The 21,309-nt window shown below is 48.9% G+C and overlaps 1 protein-coding gene across 1 annotated transcript; it reads right to left on the bottom strand.

Annotated features, from left to right (window-relative positions):
• Positions 1-308: 308 nt before the first annotated feature.
• LOC142562077 (uncharacterized) lies at positions 309-20,327 on the bottom strand. The gene is made up of 7 exons (XM_075673499.1): positions 20,312-20,327; positions 16,526-16,632; positions 15,728-15,930; positions 6,547-6,718; positions 3,956-4,121; positions 2,198-2,458; positions 309-911 (listed from the first exon to the last, which is right to left on the bottom strand). Exons 1-7 carry the CDS (start codon positions 20,325-20,327, stop codon positions 775-777), a joined length of 1,062 nt encoding a protein of 353 aa, XP_075529614.1. The 3' UTR covers positions 309-774.
• Between the last annotated feature and the right edge of the window lie 982 nt (positions 20,328-21,309).

The raw sequence follows: 21,309 nt of genomic DNA, 5'->3' as shown, positions 1-21,309 counted from the left end.
GACGCCACACACACTTCGCCGCACGATAGCTGGGAGAATCCTTTAATTTTCTTGCCGTGGTACTCAGCAAGAAAAACAAATATAGTTACATTATACAAAGTGTGAGCTATACACTTCTTAGACTGCTCTTGGACGTACAACGCATTTCTGTTCGAACGCTCCGGTACATTTAGACGCGAATGCTACGATGGCTCCAAACAGGAAGACAAACGCCAAACATTGACTGTATCAGTACGTGTCTTATTTTTCGGCCCCGATAATGAGTGCAGCGCCTGTAATGTAATCGACAATACATACATCTTGCTCGCGCAAACATAAAAAAAGGTATATTTTTTAAAAAAGTTTATTGCAAACGTTTTACCATTTTGGTTTGGGTTATTTATTGTTTCCAATCGCGTTTTCGCCTTTGCAAATAAGCGTACGGTCGCAACATTGTGTCTTGAAAGCTGGGCGAGGCTGCTCACTCTGTTACGTCGGAATGTATGTACACGCTGCTATCAATTGGGAGTTCGGCCAGCTACGTAAAGCAGTGCACAGCGTCTGCATCAAATTTTCTAAAACAGAAGTCGCAGCAATTAGTGGACAACTGTGCGGTAAAAATTCTGACCGATTGATTGAAGTAAAGGACCGCGCTCACAGCACTGCGGATCCAGTTCGTTCGCTATACTGTCAGAAACTGTGATTAGCACGTAAACATGGCTTTTCTCTTGAGGCATTCCATGCATCTGTATTTCAGATGAATATATGCGATGAACGGAGGCCAGCTTGTATGTTTCACTGCCTCATAGAAAGCTGTCTTCGGATGTGCGCATCCCTGAGAGCTGCACGAATGCTCTTGCCTGTCTCGGACTTTGGTATGTGGTCCACAAACTCGATTCCTCCGTGCAAGTGCTCGTGGCTCGGTAGCACCTCTGCAAGGAGCATACAAAGTAACGGATAATTAAGAATATCAACGGGGTGATGTCTGTGTTAGGAAACTGTTTTTTTATCGTTCTGAAATGTGGTGCGCAAGGAGCAACGGAAGCATAAAGGGAAAACGTTCGTGTGTACTGGCTGGACCAGACTTGTACGTAACATATAATTTTTTTAACCAATTACATCATTCGTAGTTTTGTAATTGATCGATTACTTGTTTTCACTCCGTAACGTTCACCGTCATTCAGTTATTTCTTAGTAACCATTTTCTTCATTGACGAGCCAAGCTGTAACAAGCGACGCAGGTTTGAGCACTCGAATTTGGCGGGAGCTATACAGTATAGAACGCCTGCGGTCGTGTGCCACGCAGCAGCGTCGCGGAGCTCACGTTCAGACAGGCAGACCGGGGCGCTCAGTATTCGTTCCCTCATTCTAACGCTCCGCCAATTGCTGGATGATCTTTTCAGCTTTTCATTATCCCTGCCAGCAGAGCATTCACCGAGCCCCAGCAACAGTGAAGCGTCGCGCTTCACGGATGACCCAGACGTGAGAATCGCGGCATTGAGTAAGCGCAATGTCGTGCAAAAGGTGTTCTTACGTTGCAACCAACGCCTTGTTCCGTCCAGCCCACACATCTAGCGAATTTTCAGAGTGGCTGCTGATGTCTTCACAAGAAAACGAGGGATTACCGGCGAAAAGTTTACGATATACAACGTGTGAGGTGCTGCAGAGGATGCACTGAAAGTCAGTCCAGTTCGTTTTATCGTTTTATTTACTCTATATTTGTGCGATGTTCGCAAAATAGGAAGGAAATGGGAGGAAAGTGACGTAGAAGTTATCAATTACTTTTTAGTAATTCTTCAACTGCTTTCGGGGGGCAGTAATTGTTTAACGAATAAAAATTTAAAGACGAAATAATTGTGATTGTAATGGGTAACTTTTTTTTTCTCTAACGTGTACAAGTCTGTGGCTGACGAGCGTTGTGCAGTCACTGATGCAGCTGCCCATTCACTCGGTCGCTATCTCTTTCCCTCTCCTCTTTCGCCCATGCATGATCACTCACAAGCACACGCTATGTATGTATGTATGTATGTATGTATGTATGTATGTATGTATGTATGTATGTATGTATGTATGTATGTATGTATGTATGTATGTATGTATGTGTGTATGTATGTATGTATGTATGTATGTATGTATGTGTGTGTGTGTGTGTGTGTGTGTGTGTGTGTGTGTGTATGTATGTGAACGAACGAACGAGCGAAGGGGCCGACACACGCACCAGCCACCGCTCGTCGCAGTCTGCCCTCGGCGTCTCCGGCGGCGGCCGCACTGCCGTCGCGTAGAACGACGTAGGCGCGCGCTGCTTCGCCGAACCGTTCGTGCGGCACGCCGACCACGAGCGCCTCCCGCACGGCAGGGTCCCGCAGCAGCAGCCGCTCGATCTCGGCTGGCTCAATCTGCAGCTCCATGCACTTGATGAGCTCTTTCAGCCGGCCCGTCACGTACACGTTGCCCTCGCCGTCGTAGAAACCCACGTCTCCTGCAAACACGCACTCGGTGCCGGTCTTATTATGCGCTCACTGTCCCGTGGTTGCAGGACGCCAAGCCAAATGGCCAACTTTATTTATGGAAATAATACTCTTTTCGGAAGCCCGCGGAGGGGACGCTACATACTGCAGTGTACAGACGTCAATAAGTTACTGTATCACTCTTCTTATACAGCGGTTCCAGTACAACACCTCCTGCACGCGTGCGCGGAAAGAAAGGCAGTCGAACACTAATACTTCCGTTTCACTGCTTCGTATATTGCGAGGCAGCTGTTATACCTCAACGCTTTATTCAGCAGGCGCGCGCTGAAGAAGATGACTCTGGCCGTGATGCTGAACATATACAGATGAAGAAGATGAAAGGTTAATATAATGCTCACATGCACGTCTTTATATAATTAATTACTGTGTAATTTCGCAAAAGTCGCGGCATCGGAAAGTGCATTGCGATCCAGTATGATTTACGTCTCCCGCGAACATTTCGTGCTTCACGAGTATGGGCAAATCCTTGAAAATGCAGCATCGGTTTAGGAGCAGTGTCAATTGATCGACGTCTCACGCGCACCTGTTCGAACGAAGCCCTCGTCGTCGTACGTAGCGGCCGTCTCCTGTGGCTTGTTCACGTAGCCCATGAAAGTGAACGGCGCTTTGACGCATATTTCGCCTTTTTCTCCGGCGCCGAGCTTTGTCCCGGTTCTTGAATCGATCACCTCTCATGCAAAGAAATAAAACGAGCACCCTACGACTTCGAACGAGTGCAGAAAAAAAAAATATATTCCGTCTGCTCGCAAAGCAAAAAAGAAGGGAAAAAAATGGAAACAAAGAAAATGCGAGCGGTCTTTTTTCTTTTTCTTCTTTAATATTGCTCGTGATGTATGCGAAGTGCTTGCCGAGTATATTGAAAAGCAAGTCCGATTGATTCCAAGCGTTTGAGTGACATTTAAGCCCACGTCCTTGTGTGTTCGCAAACGCCCACGCATGCTGACAGGAGAAGCTGCGTGAAGAATTAACTTTACATTCTGTCACCCCTCACGTAACTGTTTCGATTTACAGTTGTGTCTATAGAGTTAGTGTTGTCGTTTATAGTGCTGGAGATAGTAAAAGTCAGGCTTTGGTGAACCGTGAGGGCCTTACTTTCAGCTGTACCATTGGAACTGGCTTCCCCACGCTCCCGAATCCGCAACTCTTCAGTCCCGTAGATGTCACGCTGCCACAAGCTTCGGTGAGACCGTAACCTTGGTACGAAACAAGATATGCAGTGGCGAATCAAGCAAAATGGTAACAGCCAATTTTTTGTTTGTTTGTTTGTTTATTTATTTGTTTTTTATTTTTCTGACTTTCAAGTTCAGTCGGTCGCAACTTGTGCTTGAAAAGAGCATTTCTATCATCGTACACACAAATCAGAGTCGGTGTCACATCACTGCCAGCGTGTTTACCCCCTAAACGGGGGTCTTTAAGGTAATAAAGTGAAGTGAAGCTTTGGCGCTTACCTTGTGATATAAACTTGAAGCCGAACTTGTCTTGCGCCTCATGTAGCAGCGAGACAGGGGCGGTGCTTCCACCGATGAACATCTTGTCGACGCTTTCGAAAGCGTCTGATGGCGCACTGTCGATTAGACTTCTCAGGTAAGATGGATATATCATGATGGTAGAAACCTGGAATATATAGCGAACGTCGTTCACTCCAAGGAGAAGATAGTAGAAAAAGAATGAAAAGTAGGGTATATATAGCTAACCGATCTCACGTCGGGTTGGCTTTCGATACGCGCGGGGAGGAAAATCAGAAGGAGGAGGGAAAGTGCAAGAAGTACTGATAAGTGAGTTACACTGCTCTCGAAGAGCCTTTTTTATGCACTGCAAGAACAAACTAGGCAGAAGAACGATGTATTCGTGGCACATTTTGTAGACCTGCATGATGCTCTCTGACGAAACTGATGCTCTCTGAATTAATTAACATGAAAGAGAGAGATAGTTGCCAAACTGAATTAACGTGCCAATTACGCACTTGCTGGCTAACATTGTGCAAATTGAATATATGCCCAAGAGTAATTAATTGTAAACATATTTAGTAACATCTTGTTATTGGCTACCTGAGCTTTGAAAGTTATCATTTAAATTATGCTATTGTGTTTCCAAATAACAGAAAATGAGAAGGTAAATCGAGCCATGGTAAAAAGGAAACAAGCCCATATCGGGAAGTATATAGGGGAAAGAGAGTACACAAGATGTCGTGTTGGCGGCATGTTTGTACTGATTGAAACGGCTGATAGCGTGCGCAGTGCAGCATGCAGGGTATGTACGTCTGCTGCACTGCACTCTGGCCTTCTAGTCACTTAAGCTAACGGAGGACGCCTGCATATCAAGAGGACCTTGCATAATATCCTTGCGGATACAAAAATGCACCCACATCCGCATTTTTGTCCTCGCATAAAAGGCGAGTTTTGCAGCATTATCAAGTACACACACACACACACACACACACACACACACACACACACACACACACACACACACACACACACACACACACACACACACACACACACACACACACACACACACACACACACACACACACACACAGAGAGAGAGAGAGAGAGAGAGATAATTTATCAGAAAGGCAAAGAGGTCGGCCTGAGCTAGCATGCTCTGGCCTGCTACTTTACACAGGGGAAAAAGGGGACAGAAAAGAGTGATGAAAGATGATGATCCTCCTCGGTGCCTCATCCCTCTAATCCTCTATTTGAGAGGCGGTGTATACTACTGACATACGAGACTACAAGATTTCGTGCTTAGTAAATAAATTAATAAACACAAACGCACCTCTGCCGCATGCCATTTTCACGTTTCCGTCGTTAAAGGGACACTAAAGCGAAACAATAAATCAGTTAGGCTATTGAAGCATTGTTTGAGAACCCTGAAGGCAGTCATTTCAAAAAAATTGTCTGATTATTAGATGAGAAAATGAAGGTCCAAGTATCAGTATTTGAAATTCGCGCCGGAACCCCGTCAGCATGACGTCAGGGATCCCAAAGTATGTTTTCGCATTTGTGCCGCGTTGGCTGAATAAAGGTTCCCGAAACTTGTCATGTTTAATATTTGGTTCCTTTAGAACACAATGTAGTCAATCTGTACCGCTATATATAATTAGTAGGCCATGCCATCAAAATCCAAGACGTCACAGCCCCCAGGTGCGGGAACTTAAGTAGGCGTCGCCACCCGTATTTCGTTCTTGCGCTTTTTCTGGCTTACCAAACGTCTTATCGTTGTAAGAGTGGTGTTTTTGGTATTGTATAACGGTAATTTACTGATGCAGAAGAAATCATTTTTCACTTTAGTGTCCCTTTAAACACACGGCATGCACGCAAAGGTAATCTTAATCTCCCTTTATGTTCGAATGTGTACGGCGAAAGATTAATTCAATTCTCTGGTGTTAAGCTGTGGAACAATTTGTCTCTTGAAATAAAACTCGCAAGAAATTTTGATATTACATGCAAATTTCATTACCTTGTCAAGCACGTTCTTGAGTTTTGTTTTTGTTTTGTTCGTTTTTAGCGCAGTTCTGTGATTATATATAGTATTTACCGCTTATGTATGATAATTTCGCTATTTTGTTTGTATAAGACTGCTAGTTATTGCAATACATTTTTTGTATTGGACCAATCACTAGCCGCTTTAAGCTATGGGACCAAATATCTTTGTACGCACTTTTCATATTATTGTGTAATAAAATTGCCTTTTGATTTGATTTGATGATTTGATGATGAGGACAGGAAGAAGGGATGTATATATGCACTAATACAGTAGTTTCCTTAAAGCCTTGCGGCTAGTCCGGTGATACTTAAGTAGTCCAGAGGAGCCCTTGTAGCTATTGATGCTACTGTACGGTCACATATTGTGGACAAAATAGTACTTTCAGACAATGCTTGCCTGCAAATACCTGCTAGCGTCGGAGCCAGTGTCTTCCGCTAACATCAAGTGGCTAACATAATGATGGGGCTGTTTAACGCGAACTCATTAATCAAAGCCCAATTTGCTTCTTCGCGGAGAACAGTCCAGGGGCGGCGCGATGGCTGCTCACTTTACGTTTGCGCACTGCCGGCACGAGCAGGGCGGGGTTGAACGACGGCAGAAGGAGCAGCGGGACGCCCAGCGTCAGGCAACCGCAGCACAGCCAGAAACCGCTGATGTGCGTCAGCGAGGCCGCACACAACACCAGGTCCTCTGGTCCCACCTGGCCAGCCGCCTGCTCCCTGCGTTGTCCGAAAAAGCTACGTACTCCGCTCAAAGGCTACAGACGTACATGTGAAATCCAGCTCAAAAGGACGCGATACGACTCGTTGAAGCGTGGTGACAAAGCTGGATTGCACATTAGAATAGGCTGTTCTAAAGACAAAGACTTTCTTGGCGAGTTACCCCTGCTTTTCCGTATCGAATACGTTTCTAGCCTCTTTCGTGGGCTGATATGTGCTACTGTGTATATGTGACCCTGGCGCCACTGGTTGCCATGATGTTCCGGACACACACACACACACACACACACACACACACACACACACACACACACACACACACACACACACACACACATATATATATATATATATATATATATATATATATATATATATATATATATATATATATATATATATATATATATATATATATATATATATATTGTCACGTAGTAGTGACGGTGCAGAAAACAGCAGCAAAACGGTGAATGACGAAACTACCTTTTTATGGGGCGAACTTGTGCCCACAAAAACAGGCTACACTCAAAGAACAACGATAACGGCGAACACAATCGGCGATCGTCGAAAATCTCATCAGCGGTTGCAGTGTAATCGCTGGTGCCCGCGTGGTCTCCGGAAATTACTATACAATTCGTGTCGTGCAAGCAATCTGATTATACGTGGTTATACAAGCATTCGCGAAAGTTCGAAATTATGCAGGCGCGTCTTGCGCTGAGCCATAACGTTTAACAAACATTTGCTAGCCGGTCACCGGAGATTCATAAGCGCACGTGTATATATATATATTATGGCAAAGAAGTCCGACACGGCTGTGGACGACACGAAGGACGCGGACAAGAAGACGCAACAGCGTAGGCTTAGCCAGTCACACCAGGAACAGCGTCTAGCCCGAGCCCCACTTCCGTAGCGCTGGCGATCCGGCTGCGGAGCTCGGCACGGCGCACTTCTTCTTCCTTACAACTTCCCCCCCTCGCTGAAGACGGAGCCGCACAGGAGGCCTAAGGCGTCGTGAGGACGAAGGGCTCGTGATACGGCTTGAGCCGATCTACGTGCACAATTTCGCGGCCTCGGCGACGCAGGTCCGTAGGGGGCGTCAGAGGTTCGATAACGTAGTTCACCGGAGAAGTTTGGCGTAGAACCCGGTAAGGTCCATGGTATCGGGATACGAACTTGGAGGAGACACCTTGTGTCGAAGTAGGAGGCACCCACAACCAAACAAGAGCGTCAGGCGAAAACTGGTGGTGGGGGCGCCCATCGTCATGACGAAATTTCTGTAGCGCTTGTTCTTGCGTTGTAAGGGAGCGAGCTAGTTGCCGACATTCTTCTGCATACCGGGCGGCTTCGGAAACCGGTGTACCCTCTGATAAGTCGGGACAGTAAGGGAGAATAGTGTCAAGAGGAAATGAAGGTTCGCGGCCATATAGAAGAAAGAAGGGAGAAAAGCCCGTCGTTGACTGGGGTGCTGTGTTGTAGACGTACGTGACATAGGGAAGGATGAGGTCCCAGTTGGTGTGGTTGGAGGCGACATACAGTGAAAGCATGTCGCCAAGAGTCCGGTTAAAGCGTTCTGTCAATCCGTTTGTTTGCGGGTGATATGCGGTGGTACACCGATGAAAAATGCGGCATTCAGCGAGAAGTTCTTGAATGACATCGGCGAGAAAGACGCGGCCACGGTCGCTCAGGAGTTCGCGGGGAGCGCCGTGACGTAGAACGAAGCGTTGAAGGAGGAAGGAGGCAACGTCACGAGCCGTCGCGGCTGGCAGAGCGGCCGTTTCTGCATACCTCGTGAGATGGTCTACAGCTACAATGACCCAGCGATTGCCAGCAGCTGCGTATGACAGAGGCCCGTAGAGGTCTATCCCAACCCGGTCAAAGGGTCGCGAAGGGCACGGCAAAGGTTGCATTGGTCCAGAAGGGCGGCAAGGATCAGGCTTCCGGCGTTGACATTCTGTGCAAGAGCGAATGTACTTTTGCACAAATGTGTACGTACCACGCCAATAAAACCTATGACGTAGTCTGGTGTAGGTCTTGAAGAGACCAGCGTGTGCGCACTGAGGGTCGGCGTGGAAAGCGGCGCATACATCAGTGCGGAGCTGCCGAGGTATTACAAGCAGCCATTTGCGGCCGTCGGAACTGTAGTTACGGCGATAGACAATTCCGTCGCGGATGGCGAAGTGCGAAGCTTGTCGGCGTAATGCTCGGGATGGTGGGCGTGTAGGTGAATTAGAGATGTAATTTATCAAAGATGAAATCCAGGAGTCCTTGCGCTGCTCCAAAGCCATGTCGACAGAAGCGAACGGGAGAAGTGGGTCGTCTAGCACGGACACACTGACAATGTCGGCGTGGACAGGCGAGCGCGACAGAGCATCGGCATCGGCGTGCTTCTTGCCTGAGCGGTAGACAACCCGGATATCGTACTCTTGTAGCCTCAGTGCCCACCGGGCTAGGCGGCCGCAGGGATCCTTGAGAGACGACAACCAGCAAAGTGCGTGGTGATCGGTAACGACATCGAAGGACCGGCCGTACAGGTATGGGCGAAATTTTGTGATGGCCCAGATGATCGCGAGACATTCTTTTTCCGTGACGGAATAGTTGGCTTCAGCTTTCGTCAGAGTGCGGCTCGCGTAGGCAACAACATATTCTTGGCAGCCGGGCTTTCGCTGGGCGAGCACAGCGCCAAGACCAACACCGCTAGCATCCGTATGGATTTCCGTGGGAGCAGTTGGATCGAAATGGCGTAGTATCGGTGGTGTTGTGAGCAGGCGGCGTAGCGTCGCAAAGGCATCATCGCAAGCCGGGGACCATGAGGTAAGATTGGGGTCTCCTCGAAGAAGCTCTGTAAGTGGTGCCATAATCGAAGCGAAATTGCGAATAAAGCGGCGGAAGTACGAGCAGAGGCCAATGAAACTGCGCAAGTCTTTTAGTGACGTTGGCCTCGGGAATTCTGTCACAGCACGGAGCTTAGCGGCATCAGGGAGAACGCCATCCTTCGACACGACATGTCCGAGAATTGTCAGCTTGCGTGCGCCAAAGTGACATTTTTTCAGGTTTAGTTGGAGGCCAGCGTCACTGAGACAGCGTAAAACCTGCTCCAAGCGATGAAGGTGAGTAGGAAAATCTGGTGCAAACACTACTACATCATCCAAATAACACAAGCATGTGTGCCATTTGAGGCCTCGGAGAATAGTGTCCATCATTCGCTCAAAAGTCGCGGGCGCGTTGCAAAGTCCGAATGGCATCACACGAAATTCGTATAGGCCATCTGGTGTGATGAAAGCAGTTTTAGGCTTATCATCTGTAGCCATAGGCACCTGCCAATAACCAGAGCGCAGATCGAGGGAGCAAAAGAACTCTGCGCCTTGTAAGCAGTCTAGGGCGTCGTCGATCCGCGGCAACGGATAAACATCCTTTCGGGTTATTTTGTTTAGGCGACGGTAATCCACACAAAAGCGGATCGAGCCATCTTTCTTTTTAACTAAAACTACTGGCGATGACCATGTGCTGTCGGATGGTTCAATGACACCACGCTTTAGCATGTCACCTACTTGCTCATCAATGACGCGCCGTTCGGTCGACGATACGCGGTATGGTCGCTGCCGTAGCGGTGAGTGAGAACCGGTGTCAATGCGGTGACATACAGTCGTCGTTCGGCCCAGAGAAGTGGTATGGCTGTCAAAAGCAGGGCGAAATTTCTCGAGGAGACGAAGAAGGTCATGGCGTTGCTTGGGGGTTAAGGCATTGTCGATGACATGGTTGAAAACGTCTTCAGGCGATGTGGACGTCACGGGACTACAGTAGAGGGTGTTGACCTCTGACGCTCCAATAGGAAGTTGCAACGTGGTAATGGCGTCGTAAGGCTCCACAGTGCCGAGAGATTCACCACGAAGCAACGTAATCGGGAATGGGAAGTAATTGTATACAGGAAGGTGAGTCGCGCCAGCTTGAAGGCCAAGCAGCGCAGTTGGGAGTGGTGAGAGGTGGCGATGAACGAAAGCAGTCGAAGGTGTGAAGAGGACGGTAGCGACGGAGGCAACGGAACAGGATACAGGTGCCAGAACGGACGCGTGTGGAGGTATTTGGATGTCGTCAGTGAGGGACAACTTGGTGCAGGAAAGCGAAACGTCATCAGATATGGCATTGCCAAGCGAAGAGAAGGCGACTTCGGCACGGGAGCAATCAATGACAGCTTGGTGACGGGAGAGAAAATCCCAACCTAAAATAATATCGTGGGAACAGTGGGGAAGAACGACGAATTCGACTGCGTAGAGCACTCCTTGAATGTCAAGTCTGGCGGTGCAGGCAGCCACCGGCTGGACGTGCTGTGCTGTGGCCGTGCGGAGTAAAGGACCGAAGAAAGGCGTCGTGACTTTTCGTATTAAGCGGCAAAGTTTTTCGGAAATGACAGATATGGCGGCACCTGTGTCAATGAGGGCAAGCACAGAGACACCTTCAACAGCGACATCAATAACGTTGGTCGGCGAAAGAAGAGGGCTTGAGCGTTGCGGTGATGACGCAGTTCTTGCCTCAGGAACTGCGCCACCTAGTTTTCCGTGTCAGCAGGAGAGGGACGTCGACGCATCGGGGAGGGCGAGCGACGACGAGGAGAAGGAGAACGGCGGTCAGAAACTTGACGAAGGCTTGGGCGGGGAAGGGGCAAATCGCGGTCAGGAGCGTAAGGCAACGGATGGTCGTACGCGGCTGTGCGTGGGTCGGCACGTGGATGAAGTGGACGGCGGCGACACAGGCGTGCAACGTGACCGGGAATACCGCACGAATAGCAGATGGGCCGATTGTCCGCTGTACGCCATGGATTAATTACTCGATGAACTGGGGGTCGTGGCGGCGTGGGGGTAAAGACAGGGCTAGGCATCGGAGGCGGAGCCCGGAAGGTCTGTGGTCGTGGTCGTGCGACGGCGTCGGCGTAAGTCAAAGGGGCGGTGAGTTGAGGCGCCCGTTCCAGAGGAAGGACCTCGGACACTTGTTCTTCTATAACGTGTCGTAGGGTCGGACTAAGGGACGAACTTGACTCCGATGGGTTGGAGATGAGGGAGAGCTGGCGAGCAACTTCTTCCCGGACGAAAGCCTTGATTTGCGAGAGGAGGGTGGCATCTGGAAAAGGAGAGGTCAAGCCGGACAACGATTCCTGATGGGGAACACGACGGCGGGTGAGGAGGCGTTGACGGCGGAGCTCGTCATAGCTTTGGCACAGTTCAATAACTTGGGCAACAGTAGAGGGGCTCTTCGAAATGAGCATCTGAAACGCGTCCTCGTCGATACCTTTCATGATATGCTTGATTTTATTGCCCTCAGTCATGGATGCATCGACGCGTTTACAGAGATCGATGACATCTTCGATGTAGCTGGTAAAGTTCTCACCAGGCTGCTGAGAGCGCGACTGCAGACGCTGTTCGGCACGAAGCTTTTGAACAGCAGGGCGGCCGAAGACCTCGCTGAACTTTGTCTTGAACACCGTCCAGCTTGGGACTTCGCTTTCGTGGTTCCGAAACCACAAGTGGGCAATTCCGGTGAGGTAGAAAGGGACGGTGGTCAATTTCATGAGGTCATCCCATTTGTTGTTCCGACTGACGCGTTCGTATGATGAGAGCCAGTCATCAACGTCGTGGTCGTCAGTGCCGCTGAAGATAGGCGGGTCCCGCTGGCGGAACGTGCCGGGGCATACGGTAGACTGGGGAGCAGATGGTGGTAAGCTCGTGGCGCTTTCGGTGGTCATGATGGCAGGGAGAGTCCGGCTGCGCAATTCCAGGATTGCAGGAGACCCAGCAAACCTCCACCAATTATGGCAAAGAAGTCCGACACGGCTGTGGACGACACGAAGGACGCGGACAAGAAGACGCAACAGCGTAGGCTTAGCCAGTCACACCAGGAACAGCGTCTAGCCCGAGCCCCACTTCCGTAGCGCTGGCGATCCGGCTGCGGAGCTCGGCACGGCGCACTTCTTCTTCCTTACAATATATATATATATATATATATATATATATATATATATATATATATATATATATATGTGTGTGTGTGTGTGTGTGTTTAATTGTCCGACGGCCGGATCCGAATTATACAGAAGCTTGCTACTGTAACCATTACACCACGGACACTTTTCCCCCGCACTCTTAAAAATGTTTGTAAATGTACACACCCTTTACGGCTTATCTTTTTTAATGCGATAGCAATTATATGGACACTCCAGGCGCATTTATGCGGTCGCGACGAGGTTCCGCATAAAGTCCAAGGGCGGCAGAATCGTCGCGGCGCACCGTATGCTGCATGTGCGAGTGAAAGCGTGCGTGGGTGAGCCGGAGATCGCGGCTCAATCTGCTGGCGCGCGCGAAGGAAGAAAGCGGAGAGCAAGCCCGCCACCTTCCCTCGAGCGAAAAGCCGTGGGGGGATGGGAAGGGGTGCGGCGTCGTACTCCGGCGGCAACTGCGTATTTCGCGACTTGGCACAAGGGCGACTGACGATCGCTCCGTGGCCGCGGCTCAATTTCGCGCGCCATGTATGAAGAAAAGTGGGGAGGCAGCGCGGGAGGGAAGTGGTGAGGGGGGCGGCGTCGCGCGCCGTATCTTGAAAGGAATCTGCAGGCGGCTCATACGTTTGTGCGCGCTGTGTTCATGCCGCTCTTGCGTTAAAGCCGATATACCGCACGAAGGTCACTTCGCTCGCTGCTGCTGCCGCGTTTGCTCATCCCAGCGTTTTCACAGCGAATGTCCGCACTCATCGAGTGTGATATGTCCATGTTTGCTTGCCCGCTGACATCATGCTTGTTAATTCACTTAGTAAGCGAATGTTTCCTAGTTTATACGACCGATAAAGCCACTATCCTTACTCCGTATAGTTGTCTACTAATTTGTTATCGCAATCGATGCTTCGCCTTTCGGGCGAAACTGCAACTTCTTTTGAAAATCGGAAAATATCTAGGGACTTCAGTCCCGGCAGATCCAGACACGGCACACACCCGCGCATACTTGCCAGGCAAAGCGCGTTGTATCAGCACCTGCGTGGCCGGCTGAGACGTTCGGAACCGAGACGGAATATCGGAACCGAGACGCTCGATTCCGATATTGCCTGGATCTATCGTTGAAATTTGATCATGGGTGCCTCGAATTATGTGCGATTTAAAAAATAGAACATTAAGGGTGGATTAAAATGTGACTGCCTCCAAATTTGCCATTTAAACAACTACTATAAAGGCACTAATAAAAGGTAACGAATTTTTTTAATTAGGCTTGGAAAGCTCACGTTATTAGCGGCAAAGTACGTCGACCTCACCTGGAAACTCGTCTGCATAAACGCCACGTTCGCTGCGTTTGTAGCTTTTTTATGAAAAATGTGTATGGTCTGAGAAAAAAGAATAAAATACCCTTTATATACGCTATGCGGTGTATATGCTTTGAACTGTCTCCAGAAGCCCCTATAGCAGTCGCACCATTTTTGCCAAAGATGCATCTCTTTCCTCACAAATCGCGCCGTTACCACGGTACATACACTACAAACAACAGGGGAAGCAGGCTTGAACCGGCGCGCTATATATTATTTGATCTAGAGGACAATCCCACCGGGGTCCACCAGTTATTGGATCTTGCCGTTGAGTGCGGGAGTTGGCCGACGTTGAGGAGGATATTGAGATGAAAACTGGAGGTTTATTCACATTATTTACAGTAAAAATACAAAGAAATTAACAGTAATAAAGTCAGTGATGGCCGGCCGCAACTCGGACGCTGCGTCCCGTGACAAGAAGCCCGAGAGATGAATGAAGGAATGCTTCTCTCTGCTCCCTGTCTTTGGCTTTTAACCCCTTCAGTGTCTCGGGGTCGCGTCATTTTCGGCTAATCGTCGAGCCCACTCAGGTGTCGTCCTTTTCGGCCAATCGTGGAGCCCGCTCAGGTGTCGTCATTTTCGGCCAATGGTAGGCGCCCGTGCAAGTGCGGTGAGAGGACCCCGTGCAAGTGCGGTCACATTCGGCTCAGGGGGTCGCTCCAAGTGCTCCACTGTTCGAGGGATGACTTGCGACCGGTATTGCCTCCATGTCTGCAACTGACGTCACAATCGGCAGATGGTGTGGCTCCGAGGGCTTCACGGTGACTTACAGCCAGCGTTGCCTTGGTGTTGCATTCCCTTCTGAAAGCGCTCAGCTGGAGGAGACGGGTTGCTTTCGAACGAGCCTTCAGAGCTACAAAGCAGCTTTGTTCGGGACCCAGGTTACCTGGAACCGTGTCAGCCTCCCGTTGCACTTTCGGGAAGAGTCAAGCAGGGGGACAATAGCTCCACATGCGGCGCACGATGTCCGTATCTAACATACACATCTAACAATACACATCACGAAATTCCCACAGAGTCTGCTACTATACAGAGCGCACAGGACGGGAGCTGAGCAACACAGGGATCTATCCTCACTGTCCATAGTACATACCGTACTTGTATCTAGGGTGCATCGATGGGCGGCGGAGGGGGGCGCGCGCATCGAGGCACTCTACTTGTATCCACTTGATACTCCACCTCGACAGAGCTCCGTGATATCCTGTAGCGTTCAGCATTTACCCCCTGACCTCCACTCCGACCCCAGTTATTTTCACCTGCCCCTTGGCGGCTTGCAGACAAAAAAACTTTTGCATAACGAATTCTCCGCACTTATTTTTCAACAGCTACAAGAACACTTAGACCAATAGCGATTGTCTCACCCTTGAGGGACTGTTAGGGAATAAAGGAGCTGTGAGATGTTAACACAAGTTCCCGACAAATCCTGCGAAGCCCGGGCACGTATAAAGGTACCCGGGTCGCTCGTCTGTCGTGCAGTGACCAATTGGTTGTCCGGCTGTCGCCGGAGCAATCAACTGCATCTGAATAAGCGGGCCTCACTTGAAGCCGCGGAGGACGCTTGAAGTCGACACGAGTAACGAGTACAGCCCGAAACTGGCGTATACCCTTCGAACGACATTCCCGCCTCAGGCGAGTGAGGCAAGACAAACATAGCGAGCGTTGCGCACACACCTGGTGGCCAGCAGCTGGGCGATCCACTGACGGTGCGAGATGGCTACCCGCTTGGCGACGCCCGTGGTGCCGCTCGAGTAGAAGGCGCCCATCATGGCGTCGGTGGCCGCGCCGCGCGGCGCACGGCATTCGAGCGGCCGAGCATCCCTCAGGAGCTTCGAGAAGCTGACCAGGCCTCCCACCTCGCCGAAGACTATGACGTGCTGGAAACGTGGTTGGAGGACCGTTTATTGTGGGCATGCACTGAAACGGCCGCAGCAAAATGAAAGCGGTCGGCAACAGAGCGCGCCTCTGTTGTCCTGCAGCCTGCACGGGTTTTCTCCCGTTTCAGTATCGTCGGCAGACAGTGCGCGCGCAACCACGCGGTACGTCCGCGCTGCTTACCATACGCGATACGTACATTTGCCGCACTCGTGGACGCGCCGAGGCAAATATATAACAGAACGGACGAACAAGCACGCAAACAGACGAGAAGGTACAATCGCAGTAGTTCTATATACACAGAACGCTTGCTTTCAACATTTGCGCCGATGGGAGAACTTCTGAACATAAATATGTGAATATGTTCTTCAATCACGTCCAACAAGAGGCTATAGGGCAATCCCTTTTACATGTCCGTTGCTTTACGTTCCGTTTCTTCAAGCGTTCAACTTAACCGGTGTTACAAGTTTTATCGCGTGACGCGTTCAGTGAGTATAACGCCGCTGCTGTGTCTTTAACTTTGCCTCGTTAATTAACTTGCACAATACGTAAGGCTTTTCATTTTCCTAGCAAACTGAAGCGGAACGTTGCTCTTACCTTTACTGAAGGCACAACGGCGCGCGCTTCTTTGCACTTGTCTGAGTTGCCAACATCGCAGAAGATGAAGCTGGGGCACGTTTCTTCTATTTGTTTCCGAAACTCTCCTAGGCGAAAAGCAAGCAAAATTTTGTCACAAATACCACAATGTGTAAAGAAAAGAAAAAAAAAGTAGAAGGGGAAGGTTTAAGTGTACACGCGCAAAAAAAAATACAGATTTGCCATTGCAGCTAATTTGTACGGCACCAAGAAGCTTTTGTGCAGGCGCATTTTACTATATACTGCTATGCCACATGCAGTTCTCGATGTTTTTGGCTAGCTCTAAGAATATAAGGTAGCGCGGTAGTGCTGTGAAGGCACCCTATGCTGCTGCGGCTGACGAAGATGACATGAGCATTTCATTGGAAACGTGGTGGTGGCCTCGTTCTTTCAATATTTGCGGCGTACACTCGAATATTCAAATACCTTCACACACGAAGCAACATTATTCGCAGTAGAAAGCTCGCATGCGTTCCATTCTATTGCGCCACCAATCTTCTTGCCGTCTCAATTGCTAGACGACTCCACCGCAGTATAATTTACGTTTACCCCCTGCTGTCTTTAAAAGCTGACTCTCCATGGCAAATGCTACCTGATTCTACATTCATAGCTGGATGTGTACCCTGCCATTCTAACATAATATACTCCATGGCATCTGCACAATTTCCACACACCATGCACGAATCGTCTTCTGAACAAAAATGTCATATGACTACGCGTTACCAAACACCCTTATATGGTTTCAAACAGTATAAATAACTGCTCTTTGAACTATGGTATAAAGGCTTTCTTTTCTGACTACGTTTTGCTGTATGTAGTTCCACAGCTGGCTTCCTCTCCGTTTCTCCTATCCAGTGCAGCGTTTCTGTACCTTTGACGTTACATTTAACGCCTCTCTTTCGCGTTATCCACCACATTGGCGTAGAGAGTAGAGAGAGAAAGAAATGAGATGCGAAAGGAAGGAAGGTTAGGCCGAGAACAAACATTCAATTTGCTACCCCGCATATTAGCGCCTACCCTGCGTACTAACGTGGCATTTACTGGTTGGTTTCCTTGTCATTTGTCTACACAGCGAATTATTTTTTTATATACAGGTATACCTAAAGTAGCATAGCTGCCCATATATTTTCATTCATTAGTGGCTAGCCCTCACGAGTTACGTCAGTTGGCGCCGCGCGGCCGCGCCGAGCGCATGCTTGCTATACATGGAGAGTGTCGATCAGCCAAGAGTGGGATGATGCTGCAGGTGCTTGCTGCTCCTACCGTAGTGCAGAGGTGACCTACCTTTGGCATGAATTTGATTGCGATAAGAAGAAATATAAATGCCGCACTGGTTACTTTCAACATTTTGTAAAGTTATTATAACATTTCCCGTGAAAACTTCCCCAAGTTATTATTTTTTTTTTGCAACTGCATCAGAGCAATTTATTTATTTATTTATATGGGAAAAACTTGCTTGGTGCGTATTTGCAAAGAATGAGTCTCTTAATATGCATGTCGTTATCCAGAAAAAAAAAACTGCTTTTCGATGGTTATGAAATGGCGGAAACTTTTCGTAGACGTATAGTGATGTGTTAGAATGCTGCCTTGGACAGGAAAGTTAGGCTTGACTGCTTCCACCGCGTCAGTATATATACAGGGTGTCCCAACTATCGCGCACCAAGATTTAAAAATATGCAAGTGCCACGTGGCTGTACAGAACCAAGGTAATGTTGTTTGTCGCCGCTTGGAGATACTCAGATTATTTTTTTGTATTCCGCCCAGTTACATAATTAGTCTTAATTAATCAACTTCTTATATATAATTAGATGAAAAGTGTCAATGACAAAATTGTAGAGCAACATGAAAAACTCCCGATACAGTTTTCTGTTGCTCAATGCGTGCTACGTAAGAGTGTTTTGCCGAGCGCGAAAGACGCCTGCGAATACACGCAAGTGCCTCGAGCGGCCAGTGGCGCGGCAGTTTTGTGTGCATTCGCGGGCTTCTTTCACGCTCGGACGCTCGAGGTTCGTTGCCGCCGTCGCCGTCACCGTGATGTCATGTATAAAGTGCGAAAACATCGTGGCCGCGCGCCGTATACTATGTGTGCGAGCGAAAGCTTGCGAGGGTGAGCCGACGTTGGAGGCTCGACGTCGCGCGTGCTAGGGAGGAAGACGGGGAAGTAGCGCGCGCGCCGTCTTCCATCGCTCGCAAGGTGGCAGGGAGGCGTTTTACCCGGCGGCTGCATATGGCGCGGCCGCGCGGTCCCTATTTTGAAAGCGATCTGCGATAGAGACAGTCTGTAGGTGCGCTGAGGGCTGATAGTTTCGTGCGTGCAGTCTTCTCGCCCCTTGGTTCGCATTGACGCGAGAGGCAGTACGAAGGTCAATTCGCTCGCTGCTGCACCGCTCTTCCTCATGCCAGCGTTTTGACAGCGAGTGTCCGTGGTCATCGAGCGAGAGGTGTTTATGTTTGTCTGTGTGCGCGTGACACCATGTTTTTTCATTTAGTTAGTAAACGGATGTTTGAAAGTTTATGCAACCGATAAAACTACTATCCTTACTTCGTACAGCTGTCTAATAATTTGCTATCGCAATCTATGCTTCGTTTTTCGGGCAAAACTGCGACTTTTTCTGGGACAACAAATTGACAGCCATAAATTTTGCTAGGAATTTTCTCGATCTCTTACTGTATAATGTATATACTGTTGGTGCAAGTAAAGCGTTCTTGAGACAAAATACTACTTGCATGCTATGCAATTATAGCGCCAAAAGATGACAATGAAGTGTATGGTGCTCTTTATCTGCCTCTTGGAAATGGGAAATGAAACTTCAGCGTACCAGAAGTTACAGCTTGAGTGATATTGTGAACAAACATTAGGAAGAACTCGGAAGCAATTTTTTTTGTAACTTGTTTGGGCAATAACTAGCGTATGTAATGCTGCCTCGTACAAAGGGTTGGGGGCCAGGAACCGCATTTTCTTAAGTTTTGACTAGTTTCCCGGATGATCTCGTTTTGTTCTCGCAACTTTCCCGGACGTTCCCGTTTGAATGCCCGGATAACGGCTGTGACTTTTGGCTCAAGGTCACTTGAAGGTCGCCGACAACGGGAGCAAGAGCATTTCATGCTTAAAACACCGATTCAACGCATTTATGGTTTATTTTTTGTATTCTCGCGCACACCGTTATTATGGGGTGTTGTGAGAAAAATGGGTGCTGAATAGGTGTAATAGGGCTGTAAACACGAAATATTCTGTTTTAACGCCCTTTTCTCAACTTTTCCACAACTGTAGCGGCTCATAGTATTTGTACTATGCATTGCATTCTAAACTGATTTGCTGCACTGCTGAGATGTTTGTACCTCTCTTTTAGTTGTTCTTCATACTATATCCGCGTGTATGAGTGTTAGTGTTAGTAAATAGCATTAGTAACGGTGGGGATACTATATAGAGCATAAATAAATAAATAAGTAAGTTAAGGGCGTTAACATGTTTACGAAAGCTCGCGCATGCATGCGCACTCTTCTAATATACAAGTGGGGAAGCGGCGGCTGCAAACACGCGTCCCGCCCTTCCTGTCACCGCTCCTTTGTCGCTCTCCGGCACATTAGTCAGACGCCGACATAGAAACAGGTGAGCGTAAGTGCTTCGTGGAAAGAAGTAAGAAAGAAGCAAGAGGCTGTCGGCGCCTCTCCGCTGCGTGGCAACGTTCTCTCAAGGAGGAATGGGCAAATAAGCGTAGCGCTTATTTCACAGCATGCCATCTTTACCGGTCTCTGGCGGCATGTTAGACGCCCGCAATGCAGTGAGTGTATATTTTTCATCCCTCCCCGCCCTCTTTTTTTTTCCTTCTCTGCATTAATAAACAAATGAACCAAATGAAGAACCACATTGGGCAGAAATGTAACCCACGGGGCGTCATGACTGCCTTGGAGAAGACGACGGCGCCCCCGGCGAACAACGCGCCGCCGATGGCCAGCAGCAGGTCGGCGCTGTTGGCGGCGTGCACGCACGCCCGCTGCCCGGGCCCGAAGCCGCGCCGCTCGAGCGCCTCCGCCACGCGAAGCCACCCGTCGAGCAGCTGGCCGTAGCTGCAGCTGGTGCCGTCCGCCACCGTCTGCACGCGCGCGTGGCTCAGTGCTGCTGCACCGCATCGGCCGCCGCATGCCGGTGTCTAATCCCTCCCTACCTATACGTGCTATTTAATGCCCTCTTGAGGTTAAAAATGGGTAACGTTATATCGTCTGTGCATACCACGGCAGTGCGATTCCCATACTGCTCGCAGACGTTCCAGAGGAAAGTACCGAAGTCCACCTCCGGAATGTCCACGTCCTGGATCCGGTGCCTGACCACGCCAGCTTCGATGGTGACAGCCATGTTGGCGGCCCGCTCAATTCACTGACCTGACCGACTTGTCCGTACTGAAGGGTCGAGGTAACCTGAATCGAAGTTACGTCGAAGATGAAAGCCGAATATACAAATAAAAAGTGTGCGCGCAGTTGCCAAATGGTTCAAACTATACTTTACCCAAGGGCTTGCAATTCGGCCTTTTTAAGTTACGAACATATTATTCCCCTTAATAATAATAATAATAATAATAATAATAATAATAATAATAATAATAATAATAATAATAATAATAATAATATCTTTTTCTGACATCGTCGCTTGCTACTTCGGGATAAAAGTGAGCGAATTCAGAGAGCAAATCGAGCTCAAACGTCTGTGACAGACAGTCACTTATTTATTCCACTGTTGGTCGTTCATT

The sequence above is a fragment of the Dermacentor variabilis genome, chromosome 1, assembly GCF_050947875.1.
Source record: "Dermacentor variabilis isolate Ectoservices chromosome 1, ASM5094787v1, whole genome shotgun sequence".
Lineage (NCBI taxonomy): Eukaryota > Metazoa > Arthropoda > Arachnida > Ixodida > Ixodidae > Dermacentor > Dermacentor variabilis.
This window is presented reverse-complemented; position numbering and strand designations above follow the sequence as displayed.

What these genes read in the sequence shown, in the direction of transcription:
- LOC142562077 (XM_075673499.1), bottom strand. An exon ending in CTTCAAGTTTATATCACAAG is followed by an intron (nt 2,459 to 3,955) that starts GTAAGCGCCAAA and finishes GCGTGTTTGCAG; the next exon opens with GAGACGTGGGTTTCTACGAC. An exon ending in ACTGCGACGAGCGGTGGCTG is followed by an intron (nt 912 to 2,197) that starts GTGCGTGTGTCG and finishes TGCTCCTTGCAG; the next exon opens with AGGTGCTACCGAGCCACGAG.